The sequence below is a fragment of the Neomonachus schauinslandi genome, chromosome 7 (genome assembly GCF_002201575.2).
Source record: "Neomonachus schauinslandi chromosome 7, ASM220157v2, whole genome shotgun sequence".
NCBI lineage: Eukaryota > Metazoa > Chordata > Mammalia > Carnivora > Phocidae > Neomonachus > Neomonachus schauinslandi.
In genome coordinates, this window is record NC_058409.1 from 118,894,991 (window position 1) to 118,921,196 (window position 26,206).

General features: G+C 38.8%; 1 protein-coding gene across 1 annotated transcript in view; it reads right to left on the reverse strand.

Annotated features, from left to right (window-relative positions):
• C7 (complement C7) overlaps nucleotides 1-25,548 on the reverse strand; it is a 50,005-nt gene extending 24,457 nt beyond the window's left edge. Inside the window, 9 exon segments of the mRNA XM_021696498.2 lie at nucleotides 2,498-2,608; nucleotides 4,978-5,221; nucleotides 7,541-7,711; nucleotides 13,690-13,828; nucleotides 15,205-15,352; nucleotides 17,502-17,643; nucleotides 20,836-20,911; nucleotides 22,823-22,878; nucleotides 25,425-25,548. Coding sequence (XP_021552173.1) covers nucleotides 2,498-2,608; nucleotides 4,978-5,221; nucleotides 7,541-7,711; nucleotides 13,690-13,828; nucleotides 15,205-15,352; nucleotides 17,502-17,643; nucleotides 20,836-20,911; nucleotides 22,823-22,878; nucleotides 25,425-25,430 — 1,093 coding nt within the window. The 5' untranslated portion in view covers nucleotides 25,431-25,548.
• Between the last annotated feature and the right edge of the window lie 658 nt (nucleotides 25,549-26,206).

Here is a 26,206-nt window from a genome sequence, read left to right on the forward strand (position 1 = left end):
AAATTTACTTCCAAATGGTTCAAGTACAATTATAAATATTTTAAATATATAATATTTATATATTGTTGAATAATCCACATTATAAATATTATATGTCCATTATATACAGGAAAATGTCATAATAATCGTTACATAGAGGAGGTGGGTATATGGGTATTTATTACTATGTTATTTCTGTTTGAAATTCATAATAAAATGGGGGGAGTTCATTGCATCTGGAATACTAACAATAAGCAAAAAAGCTATTAATTAACAGGCATACATTAACACATGAAGAGTGTTCTAAGCAGTGAATATTAATTGAATTCTTTTCCGCATTTATGTGCCCTATAATTTCAGAAATCTTTTTGTCTCCATTTGTGGTTGATTTTTACACTGGTCATGATTGGAAATTCCTCTCTTGCAGACCAGATTTGGGGTGATTTTCAGTTCACTTCTTTTAACTAAATTTTGCAATTTCATAAAATTTTCATAAAATTTTTCAGATTCAAAAACTGTACATTTATCAGAAATTATTAAAGCCTGATGTTTTTAATAAATTACCAAGTATTTCCTCATCTTCATCGTTAGCTCCGTTTTTAATACGCAAACAGTCTCCCTTTGAAGGCAGCGTGTCACAACATCCAGTCCCTCCAGGACCTGACTCCAAACCACCTGGAGTGACTACACATTTCTGGGCTCCAAGATGTATGAGAGAACAGCTGGGAGGAAAGCCCTGGAATCAGCATTTTAACAAGCTTCCTCAGATTATCTCGGTGTATACTAAAGTTGGAGAAATCGCGGGCTTCGCTGGCAGACCTTTTTACGAATTACAGATTCTAAGAAATCAGTTTTAATTTTATTTTTAAGCCTGTAGCCTCTGTGTCCACACCTCAGTGAGCTCCCTGCTCCAGCTGGCAATCTGTCTTCCCCTAGGCAATCAGCCTGGTGCGACAACGAGGAGCCCCGACTGTGAAGCCAAATGTCATGCCCTTGAATCTCGTGTCTGACACTTACCAACTGCGATCTTGGGCAACCTTTCTGTGACTCAGTGTCCCTGGCTGTATAATGGGAATATGAATAATACCTAACTCTTAGATAGGAAGAATATGTTGGCTAATTTTTGTAAATCACTTAAAAGTGTGCTGGGCACATAGTAAACACTATGTGTTTGCTAAACACAAAATAAAATAAAATCAGTGAGCAGCTTCCAGTTGCTCATGTTACTGAGCTTCCCAAAGCTCCCACTCTCATTTCTATTTCCAGATCACTATATTTCCCTTTCTTTCAAAAACCTGTCCTCCTCCTTTGTCATGTCAGCTCCATGAAGACAGGCATTCTCTTGGGCATGCCACCGCTTGTACCCCAACGCCTAGAACAAATCCCACCCAGGCCCCAGAAACAGTTGATGAATGAAGGAGGTGAATGAGTAAATAAACCTGGTTTCACTCCTCTGTCTCCCTCCTTCCTGCAGTCATCTGCCAGCATCCCAAGAATCCCCACTTCCTCGGTAAGAACTCTGACACCTGGGTCAGTCTTCACCTTTGCCCCAATTTCTGCCATCACCCTGGGAGAACTTAACCTCTAGTACCACTCAGTCCATTGCTACCACACTAAGAATCTCTTCATTGTAAGGCCAGTAAGTTGAAATCACCAAATTCAATGAAGAGTCAGTCTCCAGTCCTTCTCTTATTTAGCTTCTCTCTAGAATTTCTCTGTTTATCTCTCCTTCTCCTTTACTTTTAATATCACTGATCTTTTCAGGTTCATTTTTTTCCTGTTTTTCTTAATTTTTTTCTTCTTTTTTTGTTAAGTGGGGTCTATGCCCAACGTGGGGCTCAAACTCAATGACCCTGAAATCAAGAGTCGCATGTTCTACCCACCGAGCCAGCCAGGCACTTCTTTCCTGGTTCTTATCCTATCAGTTTATCCTTTCTCAGTCCCTCTTCTTTCTCTACAATGTTCTTTGTAATCTTTCATTTAGTCACTCCCTGTATTAAATCCTTTAACGGCACCCCTTGTCATCAGAATGAAATCCCAATTCCTTAACATGGCATCTAGATACAATCTAAATCAGTTTATTTTTCCAGTTCCTTTTTCAATCACTCAAAGAATAGCACACCACCTTCCCCACTCCCTCTCCCACCACCACCAGCACCAGCAGCAGCATGCACCAAAAAGTGCACTGAGCATCCATGTCAGAGTGGAACTGAATCTTCTCCTGCTGGTGTCCTTTTTCTAAGCTTGATTGCCAGCAGTCATCATAGGGGACAAAGGTAGGATACACTGAGGACACATTTACAGTGCACAGAGATAACCAGTGAACTTCCCACTCTGCATGATGTCTCACTGCCATGACATATGAAAGAGAGATCAGAGGCAAACATAACCAAATACATAAAAAACATAAAATAGAACACCTGTTAAAATCTCTAAGGCCCTTGGAGGCCAGGAATTAGCCACAAGAGAGAGGGATGGCGATTAAGTTTGTAAAGCAAATTGCCCCTTTCTTATTTACCTGAATCTGATTTTAAGGCCTCTTCCAGCTTTTGGCATTTGCCCTTTGATGATGTAAAGAAAAATTTGAAACTTGAGGAAGCACATCTCTTCATATCTGCTGAACCAAGACCTGAGGGAAAAGTTGTAAAGGTGCTTAATTTTTGCATTTGTTAAAAAACTCCTTTTGAGATGCAGCCAGGTGTGAGAATGGGGATAAGAGGTTATGTCCTACTATTGAGCTCAAGAGCTCTAGAAGGGTCAAGGGTCAGAAAAAGGAATATTTGATATTTGTTATTAAACAAAATAATCATACATGTATATATCTAGGAATGAAGCATCATATGTCTGAAACTTACTTTCAAATGCAAATTTTGGCTCCTATTAGCTTTGACCAGAAAGGGGAGAAGACTGGGATGATTTCTACATGAAACAGCGGAAGGAACAGAAACTGAACATCCCAAAGAGTGATATCTTTGGCCCATCCACAGTCAGCTGCTCAAGCATACAGCAAATCAATAAAAGTAGGCATGTAATCGTCCCCATCCACCTACTGGAAACCCCAAATTGGGTTCTGGTTCTACAGTAATTAATTCCTAAAACCCGAGGTCTACTGCCTCAATCTCTCTATTTTAATATCTTTACCATCTCTGGTTTCCAACATTTCCCTCTCATGACTCATAACCTTAGAATGTAACAATTTCTATCCATTATCAAATAGAGTTTTGCCAATGCATTTTTTAAGAAGGATAGAAAATAATAAAGTGTGAAAATATATTTTTCTCATATAATTTTGCTAACTCTACTATAATAATCTCAATATTTCTTAAAGAACAGTTGGGGGCATATATTATTATAACTCAGCAGTTTTAATTATATTTCCATTAGAACTTTTAGGAAGAACAGAAACTGCTCAAGAATAAAATTTTTACTCAAAAAAAATACTTTGACCAACTTGGAAAGCTTTAAAAAAGTTCTCTCCATTTCTTTAAATACTAAGGAAAAAAGTGGGGGAACAGTGAAACTGAATTTAGGTTAAGCCATTGCTGGACTAATTTTCCAAAGAAACATTGCCTTTGTTGTTGCTACAAAAAACAAAAACAAAACAAACAAACAAAAAACCTGTGTTTGTACATTCATTTCTAACCAGGGAAGTTAGAAAAGTTCAAATTCCGGGTAAATCTTAATTGGTAAAAATTAAGCTCAATGGAAAAAAAAATAAGGCAATGGAAACATAGAAAAATATTGTAGTTCACCCACAAGGGAAGGAAGGTTACAAGATCTCCCCTGAATCTCATGTAATAAGTCTTACTCTCCTCCACGGTTGTAAAGAGGCTTGACTGAAGAGAAAGACCCTGAAGAGGTGATTTGGATGGAGAAGGATTTGTGGATATCAGCTTAACAAAGTTGGGAAGGAGAAGGTTTGACTTAGAATATTAGTAAACCAGAGCCAAAAGGTCTTTGGAGAGAAGGAATGGACACTGAGACATCACCCTCTCCCCTCCCACACTGGGACAGCTGGCGAGGACTCTCCTCTATGAGGTCAAAAAAATCATAAACTCAGTGGTGTGCACTGATTCTAACAAAAATCAGGCAATTCTAGCAACAACATAGCATAAGGAAAAAGCTCAGCTGACTTTGGAGCCAGTTAGACCTCCTTACAATCTATATGCCCTAGGATGAATCTTATCATAGCACTGAGTCTCCGTTTCTCAGTCTGTAAGACAGGAATTGTAGTGGCCCCCTCACTGGGTAGCAGTGAGGATCATTGCTAACATATGTAACTTGCCTGTTGTAAGAAAGGCCTCTGATAGGGCGCCTGGGTGGCTCAGTCGGTTAAGCTACTGCCTTCGGCTCAGGTCATGATCCTGGAGTCCCTGGATCGAGTCCCACATCGGGCTCCCTGCTCGGCAGGGAGTCTGCTTCTCCCTCTGACCCTAACCCCTCTCATGTGCTCTCTCTCCTTCTCTCTCTCTCAAATAAATAAATAAAATCTTTAAAAAAAAAAGAAAGAAAGAAAGGCCTCTGATAAATTTAAGCTATTGTTACAAGAATTATGTAGTAAGCAAACTTGTGATATCCAGAGCAGATTTTCTTAAAGGAATGTGAGTGGTAATAACAGAGGTAAACAAAATACTTCTTTAAAACATTTTGATTTCTGAAATATAATTCCTCATTAGCTTTTCCTTGAAGAATATTACTTAAGCTGAGAAATGGATAAGGTTAAAAAGTATTCCAAAAACCCAATCAACACCCCCTGAGGATAGCCAATGATGATGACTATCTCACGTTTCAGGGTACTATCCAAAAGAGTAGCCTGGCTTTTCTTAGAGCCTAAAAATTTTGAGTAGAATATAATGGATTCTTGCCATTTTGGATTCCTTTGTAATTTAATCTCTATTTGTCACATTTTAAAGCTCTGAAAGTTTAAGCTAACTACATGTTATTTCCCCCATTAAAATTCCTACAATGCTTGTATTTAATAATTTTTTAATACTTTACCACTGTCTTTGATTTTTTCTGAGTCCACATAAAATAGAACTTTGTACTCTCCTCCTAGGGACCCAGACTGCAGATAATGTGTCCCATACTGGTCGATTAATCTTCGGTAGGCACTGTAGTCATACAGAGAGGGAAGGAAGGAGAGTTCCTTCCAGAATGGCTCAGCAAGTTGTAAAAATTCCGGATTGTTATTGACAAACTGAGCCACTTCCACCGTGTTCTGGACAACCAACAAATGATGACTCTATGGAAAGAAGAGAGCATAAAAAGAGTTTCAGGTTGGTGATAAAAAGGCAGTGGAATTAGTTTGCTGTCCAGTGTCTCCATCAGCTGCCACCCCCAACCAGACTATATGAATTCCTATTTTTGATGCATGATGAGGTCTTTTCTGGGTCCACTCACTTGAAGCAGTCTATGGAATTTTTGGAATCCCAAATAGGAATAATATCTGAGTGATAACATGGTAATTTCTTGCATATATGACATTTAAAATCTCAAAACCAAGTAGTTATGCCCTCCCCAACGAGAAAAAAAGAGAATCAGCTTCATTAACTGCTAAACAATTTCACAAATAAGTATGTAAAATAGTATGACCCTAGGGTGTACACAATGACTTATAGGTAAGGTGACCATATAAATTATATTCCATACTGGGGTCCCTCACTTCATAATGAGGGGTTTTTCTATTTTAATGTCATGAACCTAGAGTGCTGTATTAGTTGCAGGTGTACAATATAGTGAACCAACAATTCCACACATCACCCAGTCCTCATCACAACAAGTGCACTTTTTCATCCCCATCCCCTATTTCACCCATCCCTCCACCCAGCTCCCCCCTGGTAATCACCAGTTTGTTCTCTATAATTAAGAGTCTGCTTTTTGGTTTGTCTCTTTTTTGTTGTTGTTCGTTCATTTTCTTAATCCTACATATGAGTGAAATCATATGGCATTCGTCTTTCTCTGATTTATTTCATTTAACATCATACTCTCTGGATCTATCCATGTTGTTGCAAATGGCAACATTTCATTCTTCTTTCTGGCTGAGTAATATGCCATTGTATAAATATGCCACATCTTCTGTATCCATTTGTCTATCCATAGACGCTTGGGCTGCTTCCATAATTCGGCTATTGTAAATAATGCTGCCATCAACATAGGGGCATCTCTCTTTTTGGATTAGTGTTTGTATTCTTTGGGTAAGTACCCAGTAGTGGATACAATGAGGTCTTTGAACACTTCCTAAGCATCTTGTAATGATGTCCAAGACAGATCTACCTTATACCAAATCCTCATTTCTGTGAACAATGTAGTATAAAAATAATAAATGTTTATATAACTCCTATCTCCACAGTCAGCTTCTTAGTCATAAAACAAGCAAAACCACTATTCCTTTATACTTCCTGTGATTTATTAATCAAGTTACTGACTTCAAGAATGAGATGAAATATGCAGATTTAGAATGATGGTCAGCCTAGGGCACCTGGGTGGCTCAGTTGGTTAGGCGACTGCCTTCGGCTCAGGTCATGATCCTGGAGTCCCAGGATCGAGTCCTGCATCGGACTCCCTGCTCAGCAGGGAGTCTGCTTCTCCCTCTGACCCTCCCCCCTCTCATGCTCTCTCTCTCTGTCTCATTCTCTCTCTCAAATAAATAAATAAAAATCTTTAAAAAAAAAATAAAAGAATGATGGTCAGCCTGAAAACTTCTTCAGCCGTAGGTGTGCATCAGCCAGTGCAATCTATCACAACTGTTCAGCTTGCCCAAGATAAAAGTTTTAGTATCTCAAAACAACAAAGTATCTAAAAATAAGGCTTTTAACTTCCTCAGACAAAAATTTGGGTATTTCAAAAGTAATAAAGTGTTCCAAAATCTTTTAGTTTTATGCACCTTCTAAGCGTTAGTGTTTAGGAAGCACATACTAATTGGATTTTTTAAACTGTATATAACATTTATATAACCATGTATAGTAATCATGAATTAGAAATTTAAGAAAATTTTAACTAGTAGATCTGAAAGTAATTTTTTTTAAGATTTTCAAATAAGGGGGCGCCTGGGTGGCTCAGTCGTTAAGCGTCTGCCTTCGGCTCAGGTCATGATCCCAGGGTCCTGGGATCGAGCCCCGCATCAGGCTCCCTGCTCGGCGGGGAGCCTGCTTCTCCCTCTCCCTCTGCCTACAGCTCTCTCTCTCTCTCTCTCTCTCTGTCAAATAAATAAATAAAATCTTAAAGAAAAAGTATAGAGGCGCCTGGCTGGCTCAGTCAGTGGAGCACATAACTCTTAATCTCAGGGTCCTGAGTTCGAGCTCCACATTGGGTATGGAGCTTACTCAAAAAAAAGAAGAAGAAAAAAAAGAAAAGAAAAAGTATAAATAAATATATTATCCAAGAGAACTAACAAGACACAATCTTACCTTTTAAAGAAATATATTACATTGTCCCTTTGAAGAGGATATTATTACCCTAATTTTAAAAAGAAAGCTGATCTGTTTGGTAAATACACTTTTGTTAATGTTAGAAATATTTAAGCAGTAAAATATGGAAAAGTCAACTAATATTTCATACTAACCTTTTTCTTGTGGATTTCACTGGTATGTGAAGTATGAGTAGATGAAGAAGATGATGAAGATCCGAAAAAGGAGCTTTTCCTACTAGATGATGTATGTTCTGCCGAGGTAAGCTTTACATAAGACCAGCTACTGTTGTAAAATTCATAATTAAAATCATTATCTATTTTCACCTATAAAGAAAATGAAAAATTTTGCTGTGACCAAATTAAGGCCTTGGATATAACCAAAAATATTTTGCCATGGATCCTTTAACGTGGATACTTTCTTCAGTCTTCTCCAAAAAGACAAAGCTCTTCATTGACACAAAATGACTGTGGCTCTCATTACAACCGGGCCCATATGAGTATAAGGAATAGAGTCCATTCTACAACTACTCTTAGTTAAGAAGGAGACATGGTGTCAATAATGGCAATTTCAAGTGATTCACAGAACACATCTGTGTACAAACATCTCCCACTTTCTTTTAATGTCAACAGCTAACCCAGAAGTCAGCAAATCAACAGAATTACACTAACAGAGAACTGAAAAGCCCTTGGCTCTTGATTTTTCAGCTAAAAGAGGGGAACAGAGATGCAATTTTTTTTCCTTATGAGCGAGGGTAGAAGAAAAGGCCATCCCAAAGGAATTTTGAGGCAGACAACAGGATAGTCACATGTGGCTAACAGGGAAGGGAGAGCCCCAGCACTGACAAAGAAGACAATCATGTATTTATCCCTTCCTTATTTTATCCTAGATCAAGTGTCAAAATAAAATGTCCATGGGGGCTGGCATGTAATATAAATGTTGGAGGCATCCCGTGGAAGGCAGGGTGATGAAGTGAACACACACACTGTTGAAAAGGGACACCAACACTCAAATCCATCATACAGTTACCATATGTAACTACAAGTTCTAGCATTGACAGATTATCTGTTTTCAAGAAAAGAGAAAAATCTGAAATCTTGACACAAAGATCTCCAGAATTTTTTTAAATTGTGGGCAATTAATTTGCTAAAAAATGTCAAGCACCATGAAAATAAAACAAGACACACAAGCTGACTCCCTCTCTCAGTGTCTGCTCTGCATAAATAGTCAAATCAGTAACTGTCCTTCCACAAGCATTTGTGTTCTTAGCATATAGCCATACACATCTGTGTTTGAGATCAAAGTATAAATAAGCACAGGGAACATTAAAATGATGGATATGATACACTTTAAACACAAACCTAAGAAGAATGAAAATGACAGAATACCATGTAGCCATTTTAAATGATGCCTATGAAGAAAAATATTCATGTTAAATGAGAAAGTGGGTATAAATGTGATAATCCTGTTCATTACAACCATACAAGTATATTCCCCAGTCAAAAAAAGACTAGAAAGAAATTCAGGGGCGCCTGGGTGGCTCAGTCAGTTAAGTGTCTGACTCTTGATCTCAGCTCAGGTCATGGTCTCAGGGTTGTGAGTTCAAGCCCCACCTTGGGCTCCATGCTGGGCATGGAGTCTACTTAAAAAAAAAAAGAAGAAGAAGAAGAAGAAGAAGAAGAAGAAGAAGAAGAAGAAAAGACTAGAAAAAAATTCATCAAAATGCCAGAAAATATTGTATTACTTTTATCACTGCCCATGTTAAAAATTATGCATGCATGCTAAGAACATGCCAGAAGACAAGAAAAGATAGATTTACTCATATCTTTTGTTAGAGCATTATTTTCATTACATTATGAAATTGGTTTGTTTAAAAGTCAAAGGCAAAAATTCAGCTCAGACCGAGATGGAGAATATATGTATTATTATTGACTAGAAAGAGGACATTAATAAGAATGCCATCAGAGATTTCTGCAACCACTAGATAGTGTTTCGGTCCTATTTGGTTTTAGATCGACACAAATTTACTTTTTATCTCTCTTAAGAAAGAGAAGTTATCTATCTTCCTTTCAATGCAAGAAAAAAAAAAGCCTATTTTCCCTCATCTTCAAATCTGCAATTCAAGTACTGGATTAATGCAAATAAGCCTCTTTAGCTGCTTTAGTTCAGCATCTCCTCACTCTCATCTACTCTACACAGAGCTGCAAGAGTCATCTTTTTCAAGGTAATGTGATCTTAAATGACCTTTAATTGACTTAAATGACCTAAAGTGACTCTCTCCATCCAACTTAGACTCACCCAGACTGATCCCTCCTCTGAAATCACAAATTCAAACATCCTACATCCTGCCACCTCTTACTCGTTTGACTCTCATTCTATTATCACCAGAGCCATTATTCAACTTAATAGACACAAGTTCCTCTACTTGGTATCCCTTCTCTCTCTCTATCAGCACCTTCATTTTTTCACTTCCTTCCTTTTCAGATAGACCTCATGGTTCATGACTTCAACCAGTCTCTCGCCAATGACCTTAACTCCCTTGCCTAGATCTGCTCTGCCATCACGTTTGCCTGGCAGAATTCCAGCCCTGGTTCAATGCTCGCAGCCAAGCTGCTTAGCACTATGATAGAAAAATCACACAGCTAACCGATCAGTACCATTGTAAGTCCACTCATGATTTCCAGTCTCAGGGGAACCCTCAAAGCAGTGCAGCAGCCCTATATTTCCATTCTCTTTCTCTCCCATTCTCTACAGTATCTATTTCAAAAGTTCTGCACCTACCTCAGTCCCGCAATCTTAGAACCACTTCCCTCACTCTCAGAAAATGACCTTAACCTCTTTCTTTCCAAACATTCCCTTTATCAGACATGAGAGCTCCTAAACTTCTGGCTAACAAATCCACAAATGTATTTACATTTCTTCACTTCCTTTCCTCCGCAGGTGTCCTTCCTCCATCTAAAGCTAATTTCTGTCTCATCTCTATTGCATTCCCTCCCACCACGTCTAAGGATTTATTAAATTGATTGCTTACTCCCTCTCCCACAGCTTCAATTTTTCATTCTCTACTGGCTCATTCCTATCAAATGTATGTATATTCTAACCCCACCTAAGTAGAGTGTGCTGCAAGGGCTCTGCACACACACTTCTTGGGTTCAGAGTCCATATTTGTTATCTATTAACTTTATGATTGTGGGTAAACTCTTCAGCATTTTTTGTCTTGAGTTTCCTCAACTGTAAAATAGAAATAACAGTACCCACATTTTTAGATTATTACAGAGAAAAGAAGGGGGCACCTGGGTGGCTCAGTCGGTTAAGCATCTGCTTTCGGCTCAGGTCATGGTCCCAGGGTCCTGGGATCGAACCCCGCATCGGGCTCCCTGCTCGGCGGGAAGCCTGCTTCTCCCTCTCCCACTCCCCCTGCTTGTGTTCTGGCTCTCACTATCTCTCTCTGTCAAATAAATAAATAAAGCCTTTTTTAAAAAAGAAAAGAAAAGAAGGGGAAAGAAAAGAAAAGATCCGGGGTGCCTGGGTAGCTCAGTCGGCTAAGCGTCCGGCTCCTGATTTCAGCTCAGGTCATGATCTCAGGGTGGTGAGATTAAGCCCCACACTGAGCTCCATGCTCAGCAGGGAATCTGCTTGAGATTCTCTCCCTCTCCCACTGCCCTTCCCCCTGCTCGTGCTCTCTCTCTCTTTCTCTCTAAAATAAATAAATAAGTCTTTTTAAAAAGAATATGATTTTGTTATTTACTTGATATGCACATAGGATCTCTGTTCCAAAAATATAATGAAGTACATTCAAGACTAAATTCAGGAGGATCCAGGAAGTAATTCATTTTCTCTACCTTCATCTTTACTCCCCTCTGCAACTCTTTCCAAGCTGACGATGAACATAACAGTCTTTCAACATTCTCCAGACTGAACTAGCAAAGTGGTACCTTCCCAAAGTGGCCATGGAAGAGGAACGTGTTTCTGTGTCCAAGGCTTCCTTGTGGTATGAAAAATATGAGCAAACAGAGAAAGTGCATGGCATCAAAGATAATGGCTTAGTGAACAAGAAACCAGGTTTGCCCTGGATAAACTACACTACTGATAACTGAAACAGAGATTATAAGATGGACTGACTGATTATTGTTACATGTTTATTTACTAATATTTATGTGCCAACAAGCCAAAAGCCATCTTCCACTCAAAAGAGCTGAATGCCGAGGGGCCTCCAGTCTATCTGAGCTGTGGAGAGCATTTACTATCCCAATCTTCACACTGGGTTACCTCTTCAACGACTGACTTTCTTTCTGGTCAAATTTATCTTTGGGGCACCTGGCTGGCTCAGCCAGCTAAGCATTTGCCTTTGGCTCAGGTCATGATCCCAGGGTCCTGGGATCGAGCCCCGCATCGGGCTCCCTGCTCAGCGGGAAGCCTGCTTCTCCCTCTCCCACTCCCCCTGCTTGTGTTCCCTCTCTCGCTGTCTCTCTCTGTCAAATAAATAAATAAAGTCTTTTAAAAATTTTTATTTATTTATTTAAGAGAGAGAGAGAGCAAGGGAGGGGGAGAGTGAGAGAGAGAGAGAATCTCAAGCAGACTCCTCACTGAGCACAGAGCCCAACACAGGGCTCGATCTCATGACCCATGAGATCATGACCTGAGCCAAAATCAAGAGTCAGATGCTCAACCGACTAAGCCACCCAGGTGCCCCCATGACACAGTAGTTCGTAAATGTAACTTATTCTACTGTAAGTCAGAGGAGGATGCTGTTTGCTATTTATAATTAAAACTGCATTCTGAAGAGGGTTAAGTTTGGTAAACAAAAAGCCCTTCTGTCTGAACATCCTAATAGTTTTGGTCTACAAATTTGGGAGTAATAGGTAAGAAGCACTGAACTGGAAATTTTCAGAATTCTGGGAAGAAGAGAGCAAAGGAGTGAAAGAGGAGGTCTTGGCAGAAGAGAACAAGAGGCTGAAATGGGATGAGACCAGAAACTTTGATTTGTTGAAGTTCTAGAAGGACAGATGTTTTGTGATAGAGGATGTCAACCTTTTTTGTTGAATGCGTCGGCATGACTGCAACAGAAAATCTTTCCTCTATATTCCCTTCATATGCTCAGGATTCTCCCCCTAAAACCATAACTGTTTCTGTGTGAGTGGATTTTGTGTGGAAATCCTGGAACAGAACGAGTTTAGGTGTGTATGACAGAAACAGCTTACAAGAAGCAGAAGCCTGGAATGGAGTCCCTGCGACCCTAAGCCAAATGGAAAATTCTGGCAATGCAGACGTTGCTAAGGATAGGGAGCACAGGGCCCCCCTTCCACACTGCTGATCTGGTATAAGTTGATGGCACATCCATTTTGGAAACTTTGCTGAGCAGAGTGTAACCTATACATAACCTGTGTGGCAGCAACTCAAGTGCCCTAGAGAAACTCTAGCTCATTTGCATGGAACTCATGCACAAGAATGTGCAAGGCATTTTCATAAGAAAAAAAATGGAACCAGCAATAAAAATGTCACCTATATCAGCATGAATAAATTTCAAAACCATAATTTTGAGTAAAAAAAAAAGTCATAGAATATATACTATAGGATTTACTTTTATAAGTGGCCAAAAAACAGGCACAAATAATCCTAAGTTTTTATTTAGGGACAAAGACATATGAGATAAATGTATATGGAAAGACAAAGAAGTGATTAATACAAAACAGAAGATAGTGGTTGTCTAGGGAGTGGGGGTGGGGAGGATGTGGCCAGAGAGGGGTAGATGAGAGCATTTAAATCAGTCTTTGGCAATATTCTATTTCTTAAGGTGGGTGGTGGGCATATATGAGTATTTGTTTTATTAGTTTTCTTCAAACCGTATGTTTACATTAGTCACACTTTTGTACATATGAAATATTTCACAATTTAAAAACAAAAGCATTTTTAAGTGAGCTGACACTAAGATTATTACAACCAGTCCTGACTAGGTTGTAATAACCTTGAGTTTTGACACCCACACAGGGACAGACCATCCAGTCTGGGGCCCATATGGTCCACAGACTTGAAAATGAGACAACAGAATAGTTCAGCTTAAATGAGACAAATTTAAAGTATCATTGCCTTGTACCCCAGAGTTAAAGAATATGTATCCTTTTTAGGCCCATATAAAACATTTGTTTAAGCCAAATATTAAGCCACAAATAAATTCTCAACAAATACCAAGTATTATGCCACAAATAAATTCTCAACAAATACCAAAAAATCAATATCATATAAGTAATGATCTCTGGCAATAATTCACACGTTAAAAATAAATTAAATCAATGAAATTAAGTACCTGGAATGTATAGGAAAGGATATTTCCACTCAGTCTATAGAAATCTTTTCCATCCCCACTAAACACTTTTCTGCATTGACCACCAAAACTTTTAGTGTTGATGACTCTTTTCCTAAACTGGCCAGTGAGTTCATTGTAACTGTTTAAAAAAAAAAAAAAAGGAAGGAAGGAAGAAAAGATGATTAAAAACCAGAAACAGCACTTGCTGAAAAAGGAATTCTAGAAAATCTTGAAATATATTACAGTTAAGCATCTCTTCAAGAGAGCTCAAATAAAGAGAACAGTATCCTAATGCACACCATACATTATCCACCTCCCCTGGGTGGTGTAATAGCTAAAACTAATAGCTGGGGAAATCCAACATCCCTTCAGCCTAAGAACATGTTTGGGAAACACACAGCCCTTTTGAATCTATAGCAAAAGCTGGTTTTGAGTTGAATCTATAGATAAAACCAATACAATTAAGATTACTCTTGAGGAGAGGGAACTTTCTTTTCTTTTTTTTAAGATTTTGTTTATTTGACAGAGAGAGAGCACAAGCAGCAGGGGCGGCAGGCAGAGGGAGAAGCAGGCTCCCCACTAAGCAAAGAGCCCGATGCAGCGCTCAATCCCCAGGACTCTGGGATCATGACCTGAGCCGAAGGCAGTTGCTTAACCAACTGAGCCATCCAGGTGCCCCAAAAGGGAACTTTCTACAGGGAATTTCAACTAAATTGCCTCTTAGCATACTGAATGGTATACCCTTTAGAGTAATTTTACCATTTCTCTGTTAATGAATTTTAAAATATTATAGAAAAACCACCTCTAACTATCATTCTAAAATAGACTATTTTAATGCCTTGAAATCTCAACTTGGATCTGACCCTTAAAAGTTCTTCACAATTCTTTTTGAAAAGACAAACACGGGATTGTCCCAACTTCACTTGAAAATGAAAGTTTCCAGCTGGTTTAGACAATTCCTTTTCAAGCCTAAATATTCCACCACACCACTTTCTCTCTTCTTTCTCTGCTCTTATTCTATTATCTCTTCATTCTCTTAAGTAGCTCCCCATCATTGTCACTGCACCAGTTCTCCCTCTGTCTCTCTATTTCTACCTCTCTCCCAGAAGGTGACCAACATCCAGCTTTTCCCAGGTCTGAGGGGTTTCCCTGGACATAGGATTTCCAGTGCTAAAAGCAGGATAGTCCAGGGACAATTGGACACTCTACATGTTCCACATATATTTTCAGGTATACAGGTATGAATTAAAAGTTCTGGGGCACCTGGCTGGCTCAGTCGGGGAGCGTGCAACTCGATCTCGGGGTTGTGAGTTCGAGCTCTATATTGGGGGTAGAAATTACTTAAATAAATAAAACTTCAAAAAATTTTGTTTTAAATGTTTTAGGATGTGGCAAAGAGCTCTGAGCCAAAAGCTTAGCTATTATGATTTGTTATTAGATTTACGCCCATAAAATAAAAACAAAATGAAAAGCTACAACCCATCCATATGCACAGGAAGCTGCCCAGTACCTTACCCATTTCCAGTAAGTTCTATGTTGGGAGGAAGTTTATCAAGGTCGCAGGAAGTTCTGCTTTCTGAGTTCTCGCATCTGTCTTCATCAGCGCTGTCCTCTTCACAGTCAGAATCCCCGTTGCAAACCAAAGATTTGCTGATGCACTGGCCTATACGCAAGATAAGCCCACACACAAAATAAAAGAGGGAAGAAGGCAAAAACTACCTGGGATCAAAAAAGTTTTGCCTCAGAGGTGCCTGGGTGGCTCAGTAGATTGAGCTTTGACTCTTGGCTTCAGCTCAGGTCCTGATCTCAGGGTCATGAGTTGGAGCCCCGTGTGGGGCTCCGTGCTCAGCAGGGAGTCTTCTTGAAGATTCTCTCCCTCTCCCTCTGCCCCTCCCCCGATTCATGATTGCTCTTTCTAAAATAAATAAATAAATCTTTAAAAAAAAAAAAAAGGTTTTGCCCCTGACCCCCAACACTGCATTAATATTTTACTGTGAATTTGAGATCAATTTTCAAGGTGTCCAGGAAAGGCCTGGTGATTATTTTGGCCCTCATATTCTAACACACAAAATTGATTCTGACCTCATCTGGAAACAAAATTGAAAATAAAAGCTGAATTCAAAATCCAGCCTTCCACCCATAATCAAGCTGTTTGTCTGAATCTTCCCAAAATCAAAAGGCGCCAACCACTGGGAGGATACATTGACATCCTGCCCTTCAACTTTCAGTTTCTTTTTTTGTTTCTTTTTTTTTTTTTTCAGTTTATTTTTTTGTAATCACTGACCAAGATGCCAAAGCTCTGCTTTTTTTGGTGATTTGATGTGTAAGCTTTTGAGAGCATGGAAACTGGGTCAAAAGTTTAAAATTCCACATTTCTTTAGCACCTACTCCGGGCAAGGCACTCTTCCAGATGTTAGGGTACAAATATAAATAAAAATGGTATGTTGGGCTTTTCATATACTTTACAAGCTAGTAGGAAGGACTATGAAGACATAGATCATTATAATCCCGCAATGTAATTGTTCTGATAGATCTACATCCCAGGTGCCAAGGAAGCACTGAAGGGCACCAGATGATCTAACCCTTGCCTACCTCCCCAGCATCGTCCGCAGCCATTCTTCTACCTGCTTCCTATCCCCTCATCACACCTACATGACTAAAAGGCCAGGCTTTCTGTCATCTCCACTGACCTTGCACTTACACTTCTCTCAGCCTAGGAGGGTTTCTCTACCTGCCACATACTTGTTCCTCAAAAATCAAATTAAATATTATCTCCATCCCTACACCACAGGCTATAATACAAGTCCTTCGTTTATGTCCTCAGAGTATGTATTGCACACAACTGTTCTGATGGTAAAGCATGTACCCCGCTGGGGTCTCACTCAATCCAACACAAAGAACATTTGTTGAGAGTCTACTATGTACCAGGTACTTCAGATGCAAAAATTAAAGGAATATTATCCATATCCCCAAGGAGTTCACAAGAGAGATAACCAGGCCAACAGATAACTCCAGATTATAGATGGTACGATGTACATAGGGAACATAGAGAAGTGATTTGTTAGTTATCTCTATCAGTTTAGGAGTTAAAGAATGCTTCCTAAAAGATGAGTCATCTGATTTTGGTTTTGAAAGTAAACTAGGAGTTCAACAGGTATTGTGGAAGAGTACTTCTAATACAGGGATTATTTATGTACTATTCTGCCCATAAACTTCAATATTTGTGAAGGAAGAGGCTATGTGTTTCATTTACATATCCACAACCCTCACCACTATATCTGGAGCCTAATAAGAATAATAAATATCTGCTAAAGGTTGTTGAATTAATCTGACTGCACAAACACTACCTAAACAATAGGGCAAAAAATACTCAGTGCCCAAACTTGAAATTAGGTTTCAATCACCCTGTGCACAGGAGTGACCTGTACTGCTTCTTGATTAGGTAATCAGTGTTGCTTTTTTGTGAACATAGTAGTAATTTGGGCAGTAACGCTGTTTTTGCCCAATCTTGATGTACCAGACTCACTCTGCATCTTCACCAAAAATGCAATGTCAAGGGCTGTTTGGGTCTGTCAATAGTCATATTTCTTTTCAAAGAAGCAAGGAGTGTCTCCACCTTTATTACCAGATGAAATAATGATATTGCATTTGAAATAATGATAGCTGAGTGTATAATTAATATGCCAATAAAATCAATTCTTAGGCCACTATAAATTCAGTAAAATTGAACAAATACATACTGAGCAAGTTAATCAAATAGCATTTGAATCTACACTCTGCATGGAGTGTCCAAGCCAATGGAAAATAGATACCTGAGAAACACCTGAACCGCTCTCCACATCCCTCTTCTGTCGGACATCCTACTATAGGTTCACACGATTGTGTTTCAAATGCACTTCCAACGCAAGGATGGCCCCCATACTGCCCATAAACAGCAACTGACCGCCTGCGAGTCTAAACACAAAACAGGTAATGCTTTTTGACATGTCCTTTCCTTTATCTGAGAAACAAAATCTAAGAGACATTAATACAAATGAAGAATCAGTGTTCAGGAAATTGTTCTGGGGGGCAGATGTAAAACCTCCTAGTCCAAAGATGAAGCTACCTCTGCAATGGAATTCTACTAGACAATCAAAATCAATGGCCTCTGAAATGGGAAATATGTCAAAGGCAAATCTCTGGGAAAGAAAGTATGGGAAAAATAGAGGAACTCATCAAGCTACTTGAGAAACAAATAATTCATTCTAAAATTCACTTAATCAATATGAAGACACATATCTAATATTTAAACAAAAAGAGGTCCACAAAATCCTTTTCCCTCCCAACAGCAATCAAATGCATTGTGTAAGCCTCTTCCTGTACTCACCTTTTCCCTATTAAAAAAAAATAAACAAAATCTGACCTTCCAGAGAATTTAAGCCTTGAGCAAATACCAACAGGGAAGACAGGATATACAAACTGATGTGGGGCCAGGAGTAGAACAGTCAAGAAAGAATTCTTGAGATGTTTTTGGTGCAAAAAGGTGCTTTTATTATAGCGTGGGGACAAGGGCCCATGGGCAGAAGGAGCTGTACTTTTGCTCTATGAAGCTGGTGGTTATATACTTAGTCTCAAGGGGGAGGAGACGTGCAGGGAGTATCAGATCATAAATGTCTTTTTTGAATTTCTACTCATAAAACTACTTTTGCAGGATCTCTCTGGTGCTTATCATTGGGCTCAGTATTAACTATCAGCGAGATGAACAGGCAGTCATGAGACCCTCAGTATCTGATCCTTGTGGGAACTATGCAGGCTATAGGTCAGGCTTCTGGGCTAACTGTGAACACACTTCTGCTTCTATCCTTCATCACAAGCCAAAGTTGAATCTTTTCATCCATCCTAAGTTGGGTTAGAGGTGGGGATTCTTTCAGACATAGGGTCGCAGTAGTGTAATTTACTCTGTGAGCAGCTTTGTCAGCCTGGGCCTGACACTGGCACCTTCCATTGTGTCTAAGCAGAGGAGCTGTGGAGGAACAGGAGTGGGGAATGGGACTCAGTACAGTTCCTTGATAAGTTTTTAGTCTCTCTGTTTAATTGATGATGACACCTCTCACACGTGTCTTATTAAATTGTCCTTTTCTGAAGTTCCAAAGCACAGATTGTGTTGTTTGTCTAAAGAGTGCTTCTCTCTCTCTGGATATGAGCATGACCTTGATAGCTGCCCACTGCCCATAAGATCTGATCTTATGACCCTATTTTCATCCTCACTTGTCTCTTTCTGGATGAAAATTTTGTTGTTATAACCTAGGGACGTAATCATTGCATGATGACCTTCATGCAAAGAAAAAAATTGCTAATATGAAAAATACCTTCCATCTCTTTCTTTTTAGCATTCTTTCTTAACTTGTTTTTAAATTATAAAAATGTTTTCTGTAGTTGGTGTTTGACTTTCGCCTTGTTATTCATGTAATCAGAGTAGTCATCTATTTCCCCAAAGCCAAATTCTGCATTTGTGTAACTTGCTTTGTAAATACCACTCATGTAGGTACTAAATGCTTGATGAAAATGATGATCATGATGATGCTTCAAAACAGAAATTATCTTCTGTAATATGGTTCTATTTTCTTAATAATTAAAAAGTGGTTTTTAAATACACATTTTTATTCAAGCTGAACCACCTTTAAAATATTTTGCAAATATAGAATCATGTTGTATACCTGAAATTAAAATAATGTCATGTGCTAATTATATTTCAATAAAAACATACTTAATCATTCAAATGTTTAGAACCTTTAAAACAAGCATTATATTTTTGGAATTTATCCTGAGAAAATTATCAGAACAGAGGACAGATTTCTATGTACAAAAATGTTCACTGAAGTTTTATTTATAATAACAAAAATGTACATATCCTAAATCTCAAACAATAGGAAAGTGGATAAATAAGATCGGTATATGCATATAATGGAAAATAATAGAGCTGTTAAAATTCATGCCAAAAGTATAATTTTAAAATAGTAGAGGGGTGCCTTGGTGGCTCAGTTGGTTAAGCGCCCGATCTTACTCTCAGCTCAGGTCTTGATCTCACAGTCGTGAGTTCAAATCCCATGTTGGGCTCCATGCTGGGCGCAGAGGCTACTTACAAAAAAAAACAAAAACAAAAAAACAGTAGGATATAGGGACCCCTGGCTGGGTCAGTTGGTTGAACATGTGACTCCTGATCTTGGGGTCATGAGTTCAAACCCCACGTGTGGCATGGAGTTTACTTAAAAAAAATTTTTTTAAATAAACAAAAAAAAATTTTTAATAGTGGAATATAAAACTTAATCAAACAATTCTATTTTTAAAAATTATAAACACACAGAGAAGATAAATTGAAAAAATAAATACCAAATGATGGTATATTGGTTTCTTTTAAATGGTGGAATTATAAGTAGCATCTTCTTTATATGTACTTTCCCATGTTTTCTCCAATGAATAACTTATAATAAAGGGAATAAAACAGACACTTTTAGAAGTACTCTATTATCTCCAGATCAAGTCCAGCATTTTATTTGTATTACTTAGAAATTAAACTTTAAAAAGTTTAAAAATGCAGAGGGGCCTAGCTGGCTCAGTCAGTGGAGCAGGCAACTTTTCATCTCCAGGTAGTGGGTTCGAGGCCCACGTTGGGTGTAGACATTACTTAAAAGTAAAATCTTAAAAAAAAAAAAAAAAAAAAAAGTGCAAAATGTTTCACTCTTTGTGGTCATTCACTATTTGTGAGGTAAAACAAAGCAGCCATTTTGTACTTGCTAGTGTTAGTTTTAAATAAGAAGAAAAGTTGAACCCAGTAGTGAGATTTTGAACTACCTACTAACTTCATTTCATGCTCTTCTATTTCTCTAATAGTTAAAGAGTTAGTGAATTACTTTATCCTATGTATGTTTCTAGGCTCTAATGTAAGATTTAGAAAAGTCCTGCAAGAAAAATAAGAATGCAGGAATTACTTTATTACATTATTAATTACTAAAGCCATACTTTTCTCCCTTTAAATTAATAATTATATTAAGAAACAAAAAATAACATGTCAAAAGCTAATGTCATTTGTCTATACATCAGCTATTTCAATATAAACAATATATACAATAAATAAAGAATAAGAGCAAAGTTTTTGTATGGTCCTACCTGAGTCTTGGTACAACCATTGCATTCTGACCACGATCCATAGGAATCCCACTGGCAAGTGACTGGAGTGGAGGCTCTGTCAAATTGTTATAAATCAGATAGAAAGATAAAGAGAGGGGAAACACAAAGAATGGTCAAAAATAGTAAAAAAAAAAAAATCCTTCACAATTTTGTAAGAGGCACCAAAAGCATCCCAAGACATATAAAAATATACGGGGAAGGGACCAGCTTTTTTAGAGATTAACATTTATTAAGCATCTATAATGTACCAGACATTATTTAGACACCTGAGCTGTAGACACAATGAGAGATAGGTCACTGACTATGGATAGAGGAGAGGACAAAGATGCAGAGGTATAAACAAATAATCCTAATACGATCATACAATATATCTAATTTGATCAATTTCATAACAGAAATGTGTCCGGTACAATGTGTTGTGGAAATATAGATGAGGGAGTGTTCACATTTGGGAGGGTAGGTGAGAACATATAGGAGGAAGGTATTCTGGCCTTTGAGAGGATTCTGAATAATGAATGGAAGAGTTATACAGAAACTCTTCACTGAAAGACAAAAAGCTCTAAAAAGACCCTATGAGAAGTGAGAAACTAAAAACTGGCCAAGACTAAAGGGACAGAAACTTATTTTTAGATATTCCCCCGTTCATTTAGGCTACTTCTCAAGAACACACCCAAGTAGGGTCAATTTGAGTTTAAACAACTCCACTCCACTAAAATACATGAAAAATGGAGAGTCGGTTCTCATGTGATGCTTAACTCCAGCTTTGTCAAGAAGATCACACGGCTTGGCCTAGCCCAAAAGCACATTTTACAAGGGGTAAAGGAACTCAGACTCCTGATTCCTGGATTTCGAGCACATTCCTAGCCTTGGAGACATCTGGAGTCAAGGTGATTTGTGCTCACCTTAAGTCTGTGAGGTGACCCTGAAAGTAAGGTGTCCCCCCTGTAGTGTGTGTCCCTCACATGCTTTTATGGAGCCAAGCTTGCTAATCTGTCGTTGTGACATGGCAACAATGATCCAAATTCCTCAGTGTTTGTGACCTTTGAACAATTGGAACTTGCTATTTTTCTATGTTGCGTCCCAGGGACAGACAGAAACCTTCCCCAAACACCAAGGGTTAGGAAGGGGAGCTAGCTTGGCCTTCTCTCGTCTGTGCTCCCACAGTAGGGCATGCAGGCCTCTTCCAGAAATCTTAGCACATCTGTACTGAAATTGACTATTTCAAGATCTGAATCATCCAGTGGACTCTCAGTACTGTGTTGGTCCGCTTTGCATCCCCGTCACTAGGTCAGCTCCTGGCACATATTCTGATAGCTCGATAAAGTGAACGGACCTGGTCCGATCCCATCCAACCGACAGTGAGAGCAAAACAAGGCCATGGATAAATGAGGTTGGCTTTTTTCCAGGTCTCAAGAGTCAATAAACCTAATTTCTTAAAAAAAAAAAACCAACTCTCAACCGGATGGGAACTACACTTGCGGTGAGCATAGCATAACGTATCAACTTGTCAAATCACTATGTTGTACAACGTAAACTAATGTAACATTGTGTATCAACTATATTTCAATTAAGAAAAAAAAAACCTCTCAACCTTTAAAATCCAAAGAATGTTTTGCAATGACTACATTCAAAAATCAGATTCTGCTCTAAGATACGTCAATTCCAAGGCTGGTGTAATAATCTGAATTGCAGGGAAAATCACAGTACTAGGACAAGAAGAAAACCTTTAGGTATTTTTAGCCTTCAGGTTTCTTCCTTACGGGAAAAAAATAAAGTAAAATAAGAATAAGAATAAAACAAGCTTTCGCTATCATTGCCTTTTCTCAAAGTGTGGAAAGATAAAGTATTGAAGGGATAAAGACGTTCAGGCTGCAAGGTAAAAATCAGGTCGTGTATTAAAGATCTTCCTAAAAATAAAAAAAACAATTTTTAATGATTTCCAACACAATCCCAAAAAAACTCTCACCTTGAAAAAACTCGGAACTCTCCTGTAAATCCCACCAAGATCAATAAAGTTATTACCTGGGGATGACAAGGGAGGGAGGAATAAAACATTACTTTAGTTTGCATTTCTTTAATGAGTTGAAAGCGAATACATTTGGACAAGTCAAGATCTTTGAGTTGGGAATATAAAGAAGGAAGGAACCATGGCCAGGCTCAACGACTCTGCTTGTCCTTTAAATTTCCATTCTAAATCAAAGTTTAATACAGTTCTGTTGAACTCATCTCCTACTATTCCTTTTGGTAAAGACAACTAGGGGCAGGGGAATGTCGTGGCCAAACAAATAGAAAACTTAACTCATGGGGCGCCTGGGTGGCTCAGTTGGTTGGGCGACTGCCTTCGGCTCAGGTCATGGTCCTGGGGTCCTGGGATCGAGTCCCGCATCGGGCTCCCTGCTCGGCGGGGAGTCTGCTTCTCCCTCTGACCCTCCTCCCTCTCCTGCTTTCTGTCTCTCATTCTCTCTCTCTCAAATAAATAAATAGAATCTTTAAAAAAAAAAAAAAGAAAAAAGAAAACTTAACTCATTAGAGCATTTCTTCAGGGATCTTTTAATTCCTTTCTCCATTCTCCTTCGTTCTAACCTCAACACTCGTTAAGGACACCCGGAGGGGAGGAAGCCTCGAAGAAAGACCAGCCAAGAATAAGTAGTTAGATGGGAAATAAGCTTTATAAATGAAGAGTTAACCAAAGTTGAAGCACATCTCTAGCCAGAGGGGCGGTGATGCTCACCATGACCCTTAGTTCTGTGGCTGGCTCAGGTGTAAAACACCTCCGAGGCCTTTTGTAATCTTCTTTATGTGATAGCACCAGCCTAAATATTGAAGATTTGGCAGGTCACAAAACTGTATGTAAAATAGGGTTACATTTTGCTTGAAAAATCAAACATGTATTAAAAACAAATCTAGAAAGAAATATAGTAAAGAGTAATCATTTATGGAGCGCCTGGGTGGCTCGGTCGTTAAGCGTCTGCCTTTGGGTCAGGTCATGATCCCAGGGTCCTGGGATTGAGACCCGCATCAGGCTCCCTGCTCAGCGGGAAGCCTGCTTCTCTCTCTCCCACTCCCCCTGCTTGTGTTCCCTCTCTCGCTGTATCTCTCTCTGTCAAATAAATAAATAAAATCTTTTTTAAAAAAAGAGTAATCATTTATTTCTGTTATGAAATTATAGGTGATTTCTATTATCTTATTTTTACTTTTATGTATTTCCCTACTTTGACCACTGAAGGTGTCCGTGAATATAATTCAAATCTTTACTAGAGACTCTCTGAGATTATCAAATGTATCCAATTCATGACCCAGTGTAAAAGTCCTTTAAAGGGTTTTCTTCTTTTTAATTAAAAACTACAAGCACTTCTTTTTTTTTCCTTTTTCAATAATGTCTTTACTCTGTGCTATGTCAACTCATTTTTCCTCCCTCTGGGAAAGCCTGTCTTACAGCTTTTTTAGTCACTCCCAGGCACTAACAAATAGTCACATTTTCAGAAAACAAAAATTCTGAAACAATCTAAATAGGCAAATTTCAATTCAGCATCTGATTTTAAATCTCTCTCCTACTCCCTTGTCCCAGATGCTCCTAACACAGGTGGAGTGGTGTTTGCTTCAGAATTCCTTCTCCTCGTTCTTCTGCTTTCCTTCCCCACCTCTCCAAGCTGCCTCTGTCTTCTCCAGAGTCACAGCAGCAGGAAGGAGAGAGCAAGAGCCAAAAAGGGGGTCCACATTGGGTCCCTTGGAGATCTGCACACACCCTGATCCTGTCAAACTCTGGATATCCAGGATGTAACCAATACTGCTGTGTTGATTTACTCTGTCTGTTAGCTTGTGCCTTTAGATTTTCCCAGACATGACTAGAGTATTATTCCCTGATGTGGAAATGTTGGGGTTCAGAGCAAACGGTCAAGAAAGAATTCTTGAGATGTCTTCAGTGCAAAAAGGTGGTTTTATTAAAGCACAGGGACAGGACCCCTGGTCAGAAGGAGCTGCACTGGGGTTGTGACAGGTGACTGATTATATACTTTCAAGTTGGGAGAGGGACACATTGCACTGGACCAACACGTGTACTTGGTAAACTTTCAATTGCCTTCCATCCATCTGTATCTTCCACTCTCACATTCCTGACCCTTTCTTTCAACCAGGATTCCAAATTCTAAAATTCCAAGTCTCCAAACTCGCTTCTTTAAAGCTCTTAGATAGGTCAAATCATGGGGTTTCATGGCGTGGCCCCAAATTAAACAAATAAACAAACAAAATACACTGGAGGGAATTTTTCCCTAAGAAATAACAATGGTACTATTGTATTTCTCAATGGCTTTCTCAGGACTTTCATAAACATTGTCTCCAATCTCTGATTCCCAGACCTCCGAACCAGTAATTTTACTGCAAAACAAGAAAAAGGAATTCACTTTGGCTGAATTGTTAAATATATTTAAAGAAGGATTTTTTTTAAGTTATCCCCAGATCTTTCTCTTTCCTATTTTCCCATGTCTTCTCCTTATTTGAGTCATTTTGGTTAAGCCTCACTCCCTTTTGAGATTGCTTCATTTACAAAAGTAATGAAATTATTATCTTACCTTCATGTTTGGGGAAACATTCAGGGCAGAAGAAAGGAAGAAAATTTCCACTGAGTGCCCGGTGAATTTTCAACAGCAGGAAGAGCCCAGCAGCCTGCTCCCTCCCTGTCTCTCCCTGCTGGAGATTAACTTGGCACTCATAAATAAAGCAAGTGGTTCTGAGACTTAGCTCCTACCCCAACCAGATTCTCTGGGGACACGAAGAGCCTGCGCCTCTATTTAGTCCATGTCTTGAAGCCAGATGCATCTTATCAACTTACACAGGCCTTAACTATAGCCAGCTGGAACTGTTTGGAAGTATAGTTCTAAGAAAACATCTGTAAATCAAGAAAGGCAGCCAATGTTCTCAGTTCGATGTTTAAGTGATTTTCAACCAAAGGAGACTCTGTGTAAGGCAAGGGATAAGCCTCCTTTCTATTTCAATCTTCTGAACTAAGCGGATGTTTTCATGATTCTCTTAAAGGGTGTTGTACACTAGACTTTGAGATTAAACACTGTGAGAAAAAAAAAGATCTAAATGCAGTTCTGTCACTCAGAATATAAATGGAATATTCTGGGGTGGAATTTCCACCCCTCACCCCACACAAAAAAAGGAAAACGAAACAACAAATACACATGCGCGCGCGCGCACACACACACACACACACACACACACACATGGCCTAACACAGTATTATATCCATCCCCTCATGCTTGACTTCCACAGAAAGGTCAAAAACAGTATCATGTTTTGCAAACATATTAAAGAGCATTCACTAATTTTCCCAAGTTCTTACCCTAAT